Source organism: Dama dama, chromosome 28 (genome assembly GCF_033118175.1).
Source record: "Dama dama isolate Ldn47 chromosome 28, ASM3311817v1, whole genome shotgun sequence".
In the NCBI taxonomy this organism is placed as follows: Eukaryota; Metazoa; Chordata; class Mammalia; order Artiodactyla; family Cervidae; genus Dama; species Dama dama.
The window spans coordinates 38194964-38211883 of NC_083708.1; the positions used below are offsets into that span (position 1 = coordinate 38194964).

The following is a 16920-nucleotide window of genomic DNA, read 5'->3' on the forward strand; positions in this document are numbered from 1 at the left end:
TATGTAACTATCACCACCATCCATCTCCAGAACTTCTTCACTTTCTCAAACTGAAACTCCAAACCCATTAAATAATATCTCCCCCCTTCCCCATTTCTCAAAGTCCCTGGGAGCCCTCATTGTACTTCCATCTCTGAATCTGACTCCCCTAGGTACCTCATCTAAGTGACATCATACACTTTTTATCTGGTTTATTTCATTTAGCATAATGTCTTCAAGGCTCCTCTATGTTGTCACATGTGTCCCAAACATTAGCTTTTAAAATACATATTATTTTATCCAAAAATTACTTTTTATTTCTTTTTATGTTACAAGTGGGGCATTACTGATTTTTTTTTTTTTTTTTCATTATGTATACAGGTAGGTTTTATGACCTAGGAATTTGGTTCCAGGAGAGAAAAGGAGGCACCAGGTCTGACACACTACTCCGGATGTGGGACAGCGTAGCTGTGGAGGTGAATGTGACACTGAACTTAGAAAGCGCCTTGCAAGGAAGATGTGGGACGGGGACCCCAGAACGGGGCATCCCCGAAAGCTAGAGACCAGGAGCCAAGAGACACCGGCAGGGAACTGTGAGAAGTCCCCAGGGCGGCTCCTGAGGAGTCAGAAACGTAAAAGGAAGCTGTGTGTTCACAGGAGCAGACCCAGGGATATCCGATTTATGTTGAGGTTTGTACAATGCCTCATAAATTAAATAATCAACACAAGGGAGCACTTTACATTCTACAGATGTGTGTGGGGGTCACGAGACCGGGGCAGAATCTGCTAGTCTATGTGGTGGTGGTCCACTCAGACACCCCATTCTCCTGGAAGCACATGGCACAAGGTATGAGAGAGGGTGTTCCACCTTAGCAGGGCCGACTATACACTGACTGTGTACCTCTAGCCACCCATTTCCGTATCTTTAAATTACTCCACATCGACACTAGTCTGGATAAACATACTTTACTTCTATTATTTAAGCTTTAGATGACACCTTGTCACTAATTACACATGTGTGATCAGAGAAAGTCTCAAAACCAATTAACTCCTCTCCATGAGAGTTGAAGAATATAAAGCACAATTAGAACGGAAAAGTTGTCATGAGTAGGGAAATTACTAGACGTCATACTCTAGCAACTCAACCAACCTGTAAGCTCGGCCTCAAACTGGTCAAAAATATTTGCGTGCTGGGGGCTGGGATGCAGCAGTGAAGAGGAGGCTGTGTCCCTACCCTTGTCCCATCTGCCTTACCTGGTTCTTCTTTATCATTTCATGAGGTGTTAGGACCCTCCCCACACAAAACGCCCCAGTATATGTTGTAGATAAATCCAGTCGTCACCAGCCTTTCCCATACTTACACTGAACACATCATACAGTACAAGTGCCTAACCAAAACACACTACTGCTGCGTTCCAACTTAACGTAAAATCAGATACTCTTAAATGTTTGAGAATTTCTTTCTCCATCACAATCTTAAATCTTTCAGCAGTATGGGGCCCACATTCTAGGGATAATTTTCATGCCTGAATAAACCACCTATCACTTCTAAAAACTAGCATTGAATTATCTGTAAATACATATTATTGTTTATAAATACATATTATTTTTGGCTAAATAAATATAATTTGGAAGACATGACAAGCTTACTCTACCTTACTAAAAGCAGCAGCTCTGTTTTCATTTATCTGTAAATGATTCGTTTTCTAGATTTCTTACGTATTAATTATGTATTGTCTTCCTATCATGTTCCTATACTGCTGCTGCTAAGTCGCTTCAGTCGTGTCCGACTCTGTGCGACTCCACAGATGGCAGCCCACGAGGCTCCCCCATCCCTGGGATTCTCCAGGCAAGAACACTGAAGTGGGTTGCTATTTCCTTCTCCAATGCATGAAAGTGAAAAGTGAAAGTGAAGTTGCTCAGTCGTATCCGACTCTTTGCAACCCCATGGATTACTGCAGCCCACCAGGCTCCTCCGTCCATGGGATTTTCCAGGCAAGAGTACTGGAGTGGGGTGCCATTGCCTTCTCCGGCTCCTATACTAGTGTACTACAATTCAGAAGAAAAAAATACTCAAAAAACCAGCTAGCTTTTCTTGGATGAAACTGTTCTATAGATATGGAACTTCACCATTAATGAGTGACAAGTAGCCAGAGAAGTAAAGATCCTTAGTCACCTCAAGTAGGAGAATGCTGGTGAATACTGCCTAAGGCACAAAACTGGTAAATGGGCAAATTTTCACTAACCTGAGTAGTCAAATTGCAGCAGATGGTGAGATCTGCAGGGAAATAAATGCAAGGTTAGAAAAGCAAGAAAAGCACAGACACCACTGAAAAAAATCTGAAAAAAGTGGGGATAAAGTGATGGTGAGAGGATATCTGCTCACTCATGTAATAACCACAGAAGAACTGAGGGACTACAGTTAGAAGATGTAAGTAGTGAATGAAGTATCTGAAGAAAAAGCAATGCTTGGGTCCTATGTAAGAATTTTTCATTTCTAACATGCAGATTTTAATATAATGCATTGGATAAAAACAAGTTGAATAAAAAAATTCACTGGCTGGCCTTAAAGACAGAAACTAGAGAATTTCCAAGCCATAGGCTTCCTGCAGGCAACAGGAAACCATCTCATTTTTCTGTCTTCTAAATACCTACTGCTGCCCTTCACTCAGAGAATGCACCTACTAGCACCTCCTCAAAGAGGTTATCGCTGACTTTACAAACTGAGGTTACGTCCCACCATCACCTTCCATCTCATTTTACTGCCTTCAAAGAAAATATCACTATTTGAAAAGTACCTTGTTTATTCACATGGTTACTGTTTACTGAGCTCCCTGAGAGTAGAGACTACATCCCTTCTCAGCACTGCAATCCCATATCTAAAGGCGCCGGCAGGTGCTCAGTGAGTATCAGGTATGGACTTGAATCTGCTCAATTTGAATCTGCACAACTGAGTCATAATTCCTGAGAGGAAGGTCACATACATGCAAGAAAATACAGCAGTGACAGGAAGGAATAACTCACCCTAATTCTATCCTAGTAACATCCCTGCCACTTACTGTGAAACTCTGAGCAAAAGAAAACCTCTTTTGGTCCAGGTTCTTATCTATTAGTAGGAGAGACCAGTATGGATGCTGCTTTCCTCATAAAAGGGTGCTGTGAGAGTTGAATCAGAAAATCTGTGAAGTGAATTCCTTCATATTCTTTAGGGAAGTCCACTGGGATGGGAATGAATGAATGAAATGAAATGGAAATAAATGAACAACAAAACATTTCCAGACCACATAATAGGGAAAAAATGTAGCGGGTGCTTGGGTGTGTGTGTATGATCAGCACACAGTGAATCTTAATGGTTAATTCTTGATATTTAAATCTATACACTATACAAAGAAATATTCTTGTTGTCAAGGAAATTTTATAAGCATGCTTTTGAATGAAAAAACAAAAATTACTTGATTAGAAAAGCTTCGTGAAAAATCTTGATTACTTTTTATTCTGCAAAGTACCAAAACATTCTGCATAACTAGTAAAAGTCAAAGTAACAATAAAAATAATCAGGATAATAAACCAAAATCAAGAATGAAAAGGAGGGAGGGAGGGATGGAAAAAATGAAATTTAACCCCTAGTATTTAGACTTTATTGTTTAGCATCCAGTCTAAAAACAAAATTAAAATGTCAACTCTGCCTCTTTTATCTGGTTATAGTGCCAGAAGACTGAGATAGGGCAACTCTTCAGATTATACAATCCCACTGGAAATCAGTTTAAAAATGTTTCTAAAACTCTGCAATCACCATCCCAGGGCTGAGGACATGTGTTGGGCCTCCAGGCCTTTCTCCTGTCAGAACCTTACGAGAAACAGATGAAGAAAGCAGGTGAGGTCAGCTCAGCTGCCCAGACCTGGCCCCATACACAGTAACCTTTGGTTTAGATGAATTCTGCTACGAACCCTGCATCCTCGGGGCTCAGCCACACAATAACTATAACTTTGAGCTCTAAATATATCCATGAAAGAAAGATGACAAAACCAGTACAATCGCTACTGGCAACTTGGAAGACCTGGACTGTGTCAGAATGGTGAAGTGACCTCCAGGTTGGGAAGCGAACCCCATAATATGATGAGGGTTATAATAAGGGTTAGATAAGCCAACCTCACTCCTCTAATGACTCAGTTTCCACTACATGCACATTTACATTTCAGGCTAGGATAAGCTTCCATTCATTTTCCATGGATATTCTTGCACGTTATGGGTGCCAGGTTCTATCATTTTTATAACTATGTGACTTTTGGCAAGCAACTTAACCTTTTTGTGTCTTAATTACTTTACCAGTTTTTTTTTTTTAAGTACAATTAAATGACCTGTACACTCCGTTCAACTCAATTACTATCATACTTTCTTTAAAGGCATTTAAATATTTATATTTTACTTCAAAGCCACACATTTAAGAAGACCAGGCTCAAGCCTCAGCTGCACCAGGCACCAGCCTTACAATCCTGAGCAAGTTGTCTTAATAACCGCAAGTCCAGTTCCTCTCCTGCCAAATGGAATCTGACCCTGCCCATCTCGTAGGGTGGCTCTGAGGTTCCAGTGAGAGATAATACTTGTGGGAGAGTCTTAGAAAGTAAATGTTAATAAAACTGTGGGACATAAAAATACTACGTTTAAAAGAAACTTATAGTTTAAAATAAACCCTCGTGTGGCTATGATGACTGGGCATACAGGATGCTAAATCATGCTCTGAAGATTGAATGCTACAGTTGTTCTGGCCCTGTTACTTTGAGAATAAATCAGTTCAACCTGACATGGATGCAGACACAGCTGGATTACGTAACTGCACATCAGTTGTCCATGTTTGCAATTTTGCCTCCAAACTAGCTACCATTAAATGAGTTTTTCTCCAATTTGTTATGAGGGAATATAAACTTTCTGATGCTAAGTGAGCTGCCAAAAGGTAGAGCAGTGAAAAAACTAGATGTAGATAATGGGGATGGAAAGCAGGGAAAGCAAAAGGGGAAAGGCACAGTGGCATCTTGGGGGGGATACATAAGAGACACGCACCCCTCAAACTTTCTTTGGATCTAGAGACACTTCCCTACACCATGAATACGTAAGTGGCGGATCTGGAGACACTTCCCTACACCATGAATACGTAAGTGGCAGATCTAGAGACACTTCCCTACATCATGAATACGTAAGTGACCTTCTCCCCGATACTCTGTAATCACTGGAGTTAGTCTCTGTGAGGGCTTTTCCAAAGAGATGTCCCAGAACCTAGAGAGAAGGTTAAACTATCAGAAGGTACTCTCAATTGATCAGACAATTCTCTCCACCCACCAGAGCCACCTGGTAAATGCAGGGTGAAAGGCAATGTCCAGGTATACCCTCATACCTTTAAGAGTCTTCAAACTAAGATTTCTATTTGTGTTAATTCTCTGTCATAACAATTTATCTTCTAGTTGACAGAAAAATCAGGACAGGACCCCTTATCAGCTAAATTTAGGTTCCTCAAACTTGAACAAATTTTGATATTAATCCGACAAGTTGAGGGATAAAGCAAATATCCCTATTACAGTTAAATTTTGAGATTATTCTAGAGAATATTATATTTTAACAAATAAAACATGAGACAATTAAATACAAAAGACCTGGTGAAATTTACATATTAACAAGACAGAAAAACAGATACAGAGGATAAACTAGTGGTTATCACTGGGGAGAGGAAAGTGGGGAGGGGCAAAACAGGGCATAGTGTATGAAGAGGTACAAACTATTACGCTTAAGTAAGCTACAAGGATATATTGTACAGTATGGGGACTAAAGCCAGTATCTTATAATAACCTTAAATATCTTATAATAAATTTTATTATAGATTTATAATAAATTTATAATCTATAGAAATAAATTTATATAGATTTATAATAAATTTATATAGATTTTTAAAATCTATAAAAATACTGAATCACTATGTTGTATATCTGAAACTAATATAATATTGTAAATCAACTATACTTCAATTTTTAAAAAAAGAAAAAACATTATGGATATGGGGAGGGGACAAGAGAAGGAACAATTTCTCCAATGCTTTTTGGGCCTTCTCAGGAAACTTCACAGGGCTTCCCAAGTGGCACTAGCAGAGAAAAAAACCTGACTGCCAATGCAGGAGACATAAGACACACAGGTCTGATCCCTGGGTTGGGAAGATCCCCTGGAGGAGGGCATGGCAACCCACTCCAGCATTCTTGCCTGGAGAATCACATGGACAGAGGAGCCTGGTGTGCTATGGCCCGTAGGGTCGCAAAGAGTTGGACAAGACTAAAGTGACTTAGCACACGCACACACAGGACACTTAAAGATCTATCAGGGTCTTCAGAGTTTATATGTAACTCTAAAATTCAAGCAATTTGTTTCTTTGCATTTTCCTATAATAGCACTCTGTTATCAATCAAATACATTTGTACATTTTACTATAAATTTGTAATTTGTCCATTTTTTCTTCTGCTATGCTTAATGTTTACTGTAGAAAACCAAACCGATCAAAAAACTATGCATATTTCATGTTCCGCTTGTCACAGAAAAGCAATTTGATTTTCTCATATTCACAACGTCCTAGAGACCAAAGAGGAGACACGGGGGCTGAGAGGACAGTTACACATCACCCTGTCATTCACATGAGCCCGTCTGCTCGGAGTCCTCCCCACGGCTGTGCGGCGTCCTCTCAGCGCCTGGACAGTCCAGCCCTGCTTCTGTGCTTAGTCCTGAAGGAACAGAGGGGAAACATGCAAGCCAAAGAAAACCCTGGTCCCGGCCCAGTGTGGCTGATGGTAGGCAGCACTCCACCTCTCAGGTGATTCAAAGAAGGAACAGAAAACTCTTTACGAAAAGAACACGAGACTCAGAGTCTGAGACCCATGGTTTAAATCCCAGCTCTGAGCAAACTCAGTGCATGACCTTGACTAAGCATAACTTATTTAGCAAAGTCGCTTCCTTGGCTCCAAGTATATAATTATTTCTGACATTTATTACCCTCACCCTTGTGATGGTTATGTGAGATTTTGTGGAGATGCTTGGCACGTGACAGATTCTTGACAAATGCCACCTGACTCTCCATTTGAGGAAGCCACAGAGAGACAAGAGCATGTCTGCCGATCCTATTTACACGGCTCAGCACCCTGAGCTCTACCTTGGGGCAATATTCCTGCTGTGACTACAACGTGGCCAGTGGTAACCTGGCCGGTGAATTAGGTGAGTTAGGCCAGTAACCTAACAGGTGCATTCCAGTACTGAGCCACGGAGCACCTGGCATTAATCAAAGCCATAAAATATCTCCTGAGGTTTTACATGCCCCATTGATTGGCTTGTTTGCCTACAAATTTCATTTCTAATTTAAAAACACAACTTGTTTGTTCCCAATTACAACTGGACTTGGTGTCCACTGAATTGCCCTGTCAGCAGGCAAATAATGGTACCTTTAATCATAGTCTCAGATGAGTGGGATATTCGTACCAGATCAGAGTTTCTTTTGAGGACAATTACTATCTGCCACAAAACTGACATATCTTATGGAGTTTTTTAAAAATGAGCTAATAAACACAAATTTCAACACATGAGTCAGTCATCTCTCTGATACAGAACTATGTGGGTCAAAGCTTAAAACCTAAAACTTCACTGCCGTATGTTCTGGAGTCAAAGAACACAAGTGCTGCTTTTCAAGGCGAGTAGTGGTGGAGAGATGTAAAAGCAATAAAAACTAAGTCATCATTCTCGTACTGAGGATGGGACATTCTATGCCACTGAGAAGAGCTGCATCATTGTTGTCATTTGCAGGCATTTATCAGGCATCTGACTGATGTGGCCCTGTGGTCAGTGCTCTGGGCCTGTATCCCCATCTGTTCTCACTCACAGCACCCAAGGCTCTGCAAGATTTTCAGCTGCTATGCAGGAGAGCAGACACCAACTGTCTAGCTTTCCTTGTTAATGGGGATGGCCATTCCATCCTTCCACACACTTACAACAGTGACAGAGACACACAAATTTCTTCCATTTATAAATTTTCAATTTCAACATGTATATATAGCTATAGGTCAAAAGCAAAAACGCATCAACTCTTTTCTCCATCAACAGATGGCATTAGTGGTACTTAAGTCTGAGGTCTGCTGAGCTTGAGCTTACTGATAACTGTGGAGTGGATATGAATACCATCATGTCCTATAGGTATAACAGGTGAAACATCACTTTAGTATCATAGTAGAGAATTTTAAAGATCAAAATGAAGAGAAGATGAACAGTGCTTATACAATGTCACTTCTGATGAATCCATAAGATATTTAGTCATTCAACAAATATTTGAGCACCCACTGCTATGTCAGGCACTGTGCTAGGTGCTCACTGAACAAGACAGAGAAGGACCCTTGGCTGGCCTCAACATTTACATTCTAGCAGAGGTATACACACAGAGAACAATCACCATCACAATTAAGTTACTTAACACATTAGAAGGTACGACAAAGAAATAGCAGTGTGAGAGAGTTTGGGAGTGTGTGGAGGGGAAATGGATGAAGGGAGTTTTAACCAAGTGGTCAGGGCAAGCCTCATAAAAGGTCAACCTGGAGGACTCTGAGGGAAGGAAAGTTAGGCGCTCAAAATAGCCTGGAGTTAAAAACCCTTCTGGGTCCTCCCCACCATTCTATACAAAACAAAGAACTCTCTCACCTGAAGAAAAAAAATGGACATTCGGATTGATTACGCCCAGCTCCCAGCGGGTCCCAACCTCTGGCAGATCTCCAAAATTCCTTGCCCCAGCCGTTTAAGAGATAACTAATCCGAACAACCTTGGAGAAGAACTGGGGCCCCTTAAGACAGCAGATTTCCACATATATGCCTGTATGTACTTACTCTTCTCTTGGGTTAGTGCTGCTGCTAAGTCACTTCAGTCGTGTCCAACTCTGTGCGACCCCACGACAGCAGCCCACCAGGCTCCCCCGTCCCTGGTTAGTCAGCAGCTCACTAATCTGACTGCTGCCCCTTCTGGCCTCGTTAAAGGGGATCTGTTCTTGTAAAGTGCCAGTCTCGTCCTTTCTCTGAACCTTGCTTTCTCTAATTTCCTTACCCTACATTGAGAGCCACCAGAGGACATTAGTTTTTACTCTCAGAGCAATGGGGAGTCACTAAAAGATTTTGAGAGACTTGTGTTGAAAGAACACCTGTGGTTTCTGCATACAGACTGCAGCAGGGCAAGGAAGGAAGTGGAAAGACCAGATAGGAGTCTGTTACAGTGATCCAGGCTAGGGATGTTGCTGGCCCAGTCAGAGGTATAGTAATGATGATGTTAAGAAGTGGACAGATTCTAAATATATCTTGAAAGGAGAACCACTGAGATTTCTGGCCTGGATCAGGAGTATGGTGTGAAAGAAAGAGGCGCCAAGGATGCCTCCAAGGTTTGGGGCCTGATGGAATTGCCATCTCCTGAGATAAGGAAGGCTAAGGGCAAAACAGGTTTGGAGGACATGGGATAACCTTCAGGGCTGGACATGTTAAATGTGAAACATCTAGCAATCCTCCAAGAGGAGATATTAAGTAAGCAGTTGGCTATAAAAGTTTGGTGAAGAATTTAGTAAAGGGGTTTGGACTAAATTAATATAAATTTTGAGTCACTGGCATATACATGATACCTGAACTCAGGAAATTAGATGAAATCATCATTTGGAATTAATATAGGAAAAGATCAAGAGGCAAGTCCCTTGATATTCAGAGTCAGGGTGAAAAAGAAGGAACCAGAAGGAACTATTAATAAGAGGATTAATGGAAAGGTAGGAGGAAAACTAAAAGCATGTTATGTTTCTGAAAGGTAGTGAAGAAAAACTGAAGAAGAAGCCATAAAAACTTAATCCAAGTGACCTACAAGGGATTAATCTCCAAAATATACAAATAGCTCATGCAGCTCAAAAAAAAAAAAAGCCAAATAACCCAATCTAAAAATGGGCAGAAGATCCAAACAGACATTTCTCCAAAGAAATATTTAATATACAAATGGCCAAGAGGCACACGAACAATGCTGAACATCACTAATTATTAGAGAAATGCAAACCAAGACTACAATGATGCGTCACGTCACATCCATCAGAAAGGCCATTATCAAAAACTACAAACAATAAATGCTGGAGAAGGTGTGTGGAAAGGGGAACCCTCTGGCACTGTTTGCGGGAACATAAATTGGTACAGCCATTATGGAGAACAGTACGGAGGCTCCTTAAGAAACTAAAATAGAACTACCATATGACCCAGCAATCCCACTCCTGGGCATGTAACACGAGAAAAACATCCTCCGAAAAGATACATGCACACCAGTGTTCCAGCACTGTTTACAATAGCCAGGACACGGAAGCAACCCAAAAGTCCATCGACAGAGGAGTGAATAAAGGAGACGTGGTACATACATACAATGGAATATTACTCAGTCAGTAAAAAGAATGAAATAATGCCATTGGCAGCAACACGGATGGACCTAGAGTGTCATAATGAGTGAAGTGAGTCAGACAGAGAAAGACAAATATGATGTCACCGAATCTAAAAAAAAAAATCACACAAATAAACTTATTTACAAAACAAAAGCAGACTCACAGACTTAAAGAATGAACTTACAGTTACCAGAGAGGAAACACAGCAGGCAAGGGGTAGTCAGGGAGTTGGGGATGGACAAGTACACACTGCTACAATTAAAATGGATAACCAATAAGGACCTACTAAATAGCAACATGGAATTCTGATCAGTGTTATGTGGCAGGCTGGATGGGAAAGGAGTTTGGGGGAGAATGGATACATGTATATGTATGGATGAGTCCCTTTGCTGTCCACCTGAAACTACTGTAACATTGTTAATCCGTTATGCTCCAAGACAAAATAAAAAGTTTTAAAAAAACAAGACAAAATGGATAACCAACAAGGACACAGGGAACTCTGCTCAATATTATGTAACAATCTAAATGGGAAAAGAATTTGAAAAAGAATAGATACATGTATAACTGAACCACTTGGCTGTACACCTAAAAAACCAACACAACACTGATAATCAACTATACTCCAATATAAAATAAAAAGTTAAAAAAAAAAAAAAACCTTAACCTAGAAAACAAAACAACTCTCAGGAAAAAAAGGGCAATTCAGAAAAACTAAAGCAGCTGCTAACGGGAATGGTTATTTGGAAAGTTATGTCTCATCAAAATTAATCTGTAAGATTTGTACCCTTACTCTATTTCTTTAATTTTCTATCTATGAGATATGGGATGTTTACTAAACTTGTTATGATATTCATTTCATGATGTATACGATTCAAATGATTATTCTGTATACCTTAAACTTATAACGTGCTGCACGACAATCATATCTCAATAAAACTAGAAGAAAAAAGATTCATAACCTCACAATAGAGATTACAACTGGAGGGCTTAAAAGAGATCATTTGACCCCTTCTAGGAAGCAATAGGATTCTTCATTTTTAAAAGTCAACTACTAAAAGAAAACTTTCAACCTTGCTCTGAGAGTAAGAATGCCACAAAGCATACATATTTTCTCTCAAATCATCACACATAGTCTAATAGGCAAGTAACCTTAGAATTTTTAACATAACCATGAAAGCACTTCATTGTATTTCTGAATCCTTCAAAGGAGACCTAGATAGAGAAATTAGTTCCCTAATTAAAGATGCAGTTTTAACAGCAAAGCTCATGATTAAGGACCAATTCCAATCCTATGAAGCTTTTACTAACCACTTTCCCAAAAAGATACCATCTTTCTCCTTTGACTCATCCACTAAAACCAGACAATTCACCATCACATCATCTTAAATTTGAACAACTCTCATTTTTATACCAGAACTGGAGAGATGCTTTACATACATTTTTTTTGTCATCCTTACAACAATTCTGCGAAATTGGATTTATCCCTATTTTATAGATTTTGAAACTGATCATTAGAGTCTGTTACCTAAGGTTACACAAGTATAAAGGGACAAAACCAGCATCTGCTTTACTCACTATGCAATACTGCCTCTTGCATGAAAGTATTACAATAATAATTACCAGTCACTGTGTCCTGTGACCCTGGACGAGTTTTTACACCTGTCAGTGCCTCATTCATGAAATAAGCATGAAACACTACAGATACTGCACTGTGGTGAAGATGATATAAGGTAATGTATGTAAAACTCCTTTATAAACTGTAATTGTCAATATTACCACTCAGAGTAGATTTTATGCTCCTTCAGCACAGGTTCTCATGCCTTACAGGCATTTTCCCTTCAACATTCAACGTGAATTAAATACCATCTTACCAGTCCTTTTCCCCTTCTAAGGAGGGAGGTGGTGTCCCACTGCATGAAGTCTGGATTGAGTATCGAACATCCCTAATCCAAACCTTAAACTACAACACAGTGACAAATTCAGTGTGCTCATCAAACATGAGATTTAAAACCACCTGCCTGGCATTTAACTGGTGTTTCCTCTTCACCACGCCTTTAGTGCCATAAGAGTTTGAAAGGGAGAAAAATCCCAAATGAAAAAATATCACATTTTGTTAAGAAAACATGCCTGGAAGGAGGGAGAACAGGATAAGGCCTGGTTTGTTATCTGAGTTAACAGAGACCTTGTTGTTCTGTGTACAATCTGATTTACAGCCTCCTGATGACAGCAGTAACTATAACACTGTCTAACTCATCACTCATTATGAAATTTCATTTACTTTAAGAAAAAGACCAATAACATATTTATGAAATTTCTTAGGGAACACTCACTCCCCCTTCAATATAATGGACGTATTCAGTGGTATATCTGGGGATGGGAGTTGGTATGCCCCAGAGGAAGACCATGCCAGGCGTGTTCTTCAGGACACAGCAGGAGGGAACCAGCCCCTGCTCTGCCATGATTCTGGGGAAGCTGCTCAAAATCTTTATTAATGATGGATCTGTTTTCCAGCTTGTAAATCATGAGCTAATATATTTATTCTGCCTACCTCACAAGTTTACTGTGAAGGTCAAATGAAATAATATATGTAAGTTAATTTACAAATTACATTACTAGAAATTACCAGAAATAACTAGGAAATCAGCTACTACTTGTCCTTTGGTAAATGTCAGGTACTAGCAACTTAGCAGCAGCAGCAAAGTTGAGATACTGATTTCTCTGTTTTCACATTATAGTAACAAACACAATCATTTTTTAAAAATCTACTCATCTCTGAAAAGGACACAACAAATGTTTTCTTATCTACGGAAGCTATGGAAGAAGTAACTGGTAAGGTTGATCTTCCCACAATGGATCTATGTATATATATGTATATATTCTAAAGTATTTTCAGATGGTTTAACTATGTCTTCCTAAAAGAGTGAAAATGGACTCTCAGATCAAGATGTAGCCACAGACTTCATATGTGATAGGTGTCACATACCAGGTCATTTTACCTAGGAACTCAGTCTCTGCAAAATGCCTCATGGTCCTAAAAACTAGTCCTCTCCATGTCTCCCCACTGATCATCCCAGCTGCCTCCTTAAAACCTCTGGCAAAAAGAGAATAGGAGAATTAAGAATTCAAATGATCTTAGATCCACAAAGGATTGATCATGTCATTTACTAGCTGATCTCTTGACCCCGGTAATTCTCTGAACTACACTGCCAAATTGCGCCAGAATTTTAACTACAGAAAAATTGCACAAGCGTCCAAAAGTAGACTGAAAGCTAGAAAAACTCCAAATCACAAACACAGTATACACATAAAAGGAAAACTTATCCTAGTACCATTTTTGTTTATCATTTATCAACTATGTTGAACTATAAATACATTTTCAGTCATAACAATAAGGATAAAGGAAGAAACATAATAATAATCACTTTTGAGCAAATTTTGCCAGGGGCAAATACTTTAGACACTGCTTAGCCTTATTATAAGAGGTTGAAATTTGCCTTTGCAATATAAATAAGCAATATAAAGTGACCCAGCACTTGAAATCCTAATTTCCTATGAAACCCTTGCTCTCTCTTGTTTTTTGGAACTTGCTAACATTTCTCAAATAATCCTCCAAATGGAATTCCCATTTTCTCAGAAGTATCTCACAAGTAGACAAAGTGCTTCTTTGTGTCAAAGCCACTGGCTTTTACTATTTACCTAATTTTTGCACCCTTTTGTTGAAAAATAATTTATTGGTGTTGCCAAAATCATTGCACCATCTTTGTCCCTGATTATGATTAATAAGCCACTTGAACAAAAAGTGACCTGTCAACCTTTTTGTATAGATGACATTTGTTCCAACATTTTAGTGTTCTTTTAAAAAAAAACAAAGTTGGTTTTGTTTGTGTAGGTTTGGCGATCTTTTAAATACTAAAGCATACCATGAAAGATATTCCCTATTTAATGATTGGATGACTGTGCTGACCTTGTCTTAGGAGACCTTGACTTTCAAGAGTCCCTGAACTACAACCAGGATAACATTTAAGGCCAACGTCAATCTGAGCTCTCTTGCTCTTCTGAGAAGCTGTTCTGTATGAAATAATAATATCTGTTACCAGCAAAGCCAGAGAGGCGTACTCACCAAGTGAACATAAGGTACAAAGTAGCCGAAAAGTGCAAGAGGTATTCCAACGGCCCACACTGCATATGCTGTCACCTTGAAGATGGCAAAATTGAACATTTTTTTTGGAGGATTGAACTTTCTCCTGGAAAAGAGGGAGAGTCTGTGGCCTCCGTTGGCTGTATCATCTTTATCTTTGGCACTGGAAGCAAGAGGTCGGTAAGTGAAGCCAGCCAGAAAGAGAACAAATATGAAGATGCACAGGACCCTGAGGGTGTGGAAGAGGCCCACGCTGTCGGTCAGAACCCGCAAAAGGAAAGGCAGCAAGATTGTGAAGATGCTGCTGCCAGCGGTGACGATGCCGTTCACCAGTCCAAGGCGCTTCTTGAAATAGTGTCCCAAAATGACCAAGGAAGGCTGGTAGGCGAAGGAACAGCCACAGGCAAATATGATTCCGTAGGTCAGGTACAGAGGCTCAATGGAGCTGTGCGAGGATGAAAAAGATGCAGAGCGGCTTTCATTATTTTTATCATGTGCTTGGAAGAATAAAGCCTTATGGTCAAGGTGGGTTTCAGTTAATCAACATATTTTCTACAAATAAAAATTAACCAAAAAGAGGTTAAAATCGTAATAAGAATACAACACTACACTATTTTAATTTCATCTGAACAGATAAGAAAAAAATGCCTTAATATGTGAAAAATGATCAATAAGGTCCTCAGTGATTTGGTCCCCCCTCCTCTTTCTATCGACTTTCAGGAGAACCATGCAGCACTGGGTAAAAACTGTGATGCTCTCCAACTCAGAAATAAAGAGTGGTGCCAGGAAGGGCCTCAGTGATACTGACAATGATTAAACTACCAAAAAAAGAAAAAAAACTAGTCTCAATAAAAGCTTTTAAAAAGTAGAATTTAACTATGAAAACTCTTTTCCTTAATGGAATTTTCCCAGGGACTTATTAATCAGCAATCTACTCAAAGAGAAGGCTATGTTTGACTTTTTTTTTTTTCATTTATTTTTATTAGTTGGAGGCTAATTACTTTACAATATTGTAGTGGTTTTTGTCATACATTGACATGAATCAGCCATGGATTTACATGTATTCCCCATCCCGATCCCCCCTCCCACCTCCCTCTCTACCCGATCCCTCTGGGTCTTCCGGATGTATGTTTGATATTTTCTCCCCAGGCTTATGCGAGGAACGTTTGCACGGACAAGCAGTTGTGCGTCTGTGCGTTTTGCTGGCCTGAGGGCTGCAGACCAACCTTCGCCCTGTGCTGCACTGTTCTCAGTGTTGGGCAAGATAATGAGAAATCATATTCTGATTGCAGGACTACCAAATGAAGTGCATTCACTACCGATCCAAGTCTCTAAGTTTTAGGGCCAGGCAAGTCTCAACAAAAATAATCAAAGGTTAAGAATTCTGTATTTAACCAAATAACTTAATTACACACTTCCGATGAAAGTAAAGGAACAGAGGGAATTCCCTGGCAGTCCACTGGTTAGGACTCAGCACTCTCACTGCCAAGGGCCTGGGTTCAATCCCCGGTCAGGGAACTACGATCCCACAAGCTGCACAGTGCAACAAAAAAACAAGAAAAAAGAAAATGAACAAAAGAAAAGAGAAGGCTGAAGCAAGAGGAGGCTGCAGAGTGGAGGAAATTTTTTTTTTTTTTTTGGAAATTTTTTAAAAAAGAAAGTAAAGGAACACAGCATTACATTCTTTGAAACAATCAGGAGTAAAAGAATGCTGAAGTTTTTTTTCTTTTGAAAATTCAGAAGGCTGTGTATCAGTAGTAAAGGCAAGCTCTTTATTAGAAACTAAGATAGATAAAGTTGGTTAATAATTAAATTTTGAACAATAATTGTAGCCTAGCAATATGCTGAGGTAATCACAAGGAACTCTAGAATCTGATAAAATTAAGGCAGGCTGGCAGTCCTCTCACTCTGAGATGCTCTTTCCCCGTCTATTAATCTACGTAAAAACCATCTTCAAATCAGGCTCAAGAGCCAGTCCCTAATTCTCCCAAATTAATCTTACCTAACTCTGATCACTCTTTACCAAAACCCCACTCTTATTCAATAAACATATTTAATAGCTACTATGTTCCAGATACTTGGTGAAAAAAATATTTTAAGTGTGGTTATGCCCTATTTCTTCTAGTCTGCTCAGTGAAACAAGACACCTACCTGAAATAACAAGAATGTAAAACAAAACATAAATAATATTTCACTCATTCTACATCAGTTTTTTCACATAAGTATTTTTCCAGATAACTGCAACAAATTTCTTAAGGTGTCAATTTACTTTTATTTAACAATTTTAAAGGAAAAATCTAAATACATTTTTCTCTGCCTTCTTCAAAGTATATGTTAAAAATAGTATT

General features: G+C 39.4%; 1 protein-coding gene across 1 annotated transcript in view; it reads right to left on the bottom strand.

Annotated features, from left to right (window-relative positions):
- The window catches only part of SLC16A10 (solute carrier family 16 member 10), a 115980-nt gene that overhangs the window by 27486 nt on the left and 71574 nt on the right, over positions 1-16920 (bottom strand). Inside the window, exon 3 of the mRNA XM_061131469.1 lies at positions 14555-15017. Within this exon, the coding sequence (XP_060987452.1) occupies positions 14555-15017 (463 nt within the window). The remainder of the gene's footprint in view (positions 1-14554; positions 15018-16920) is intronic.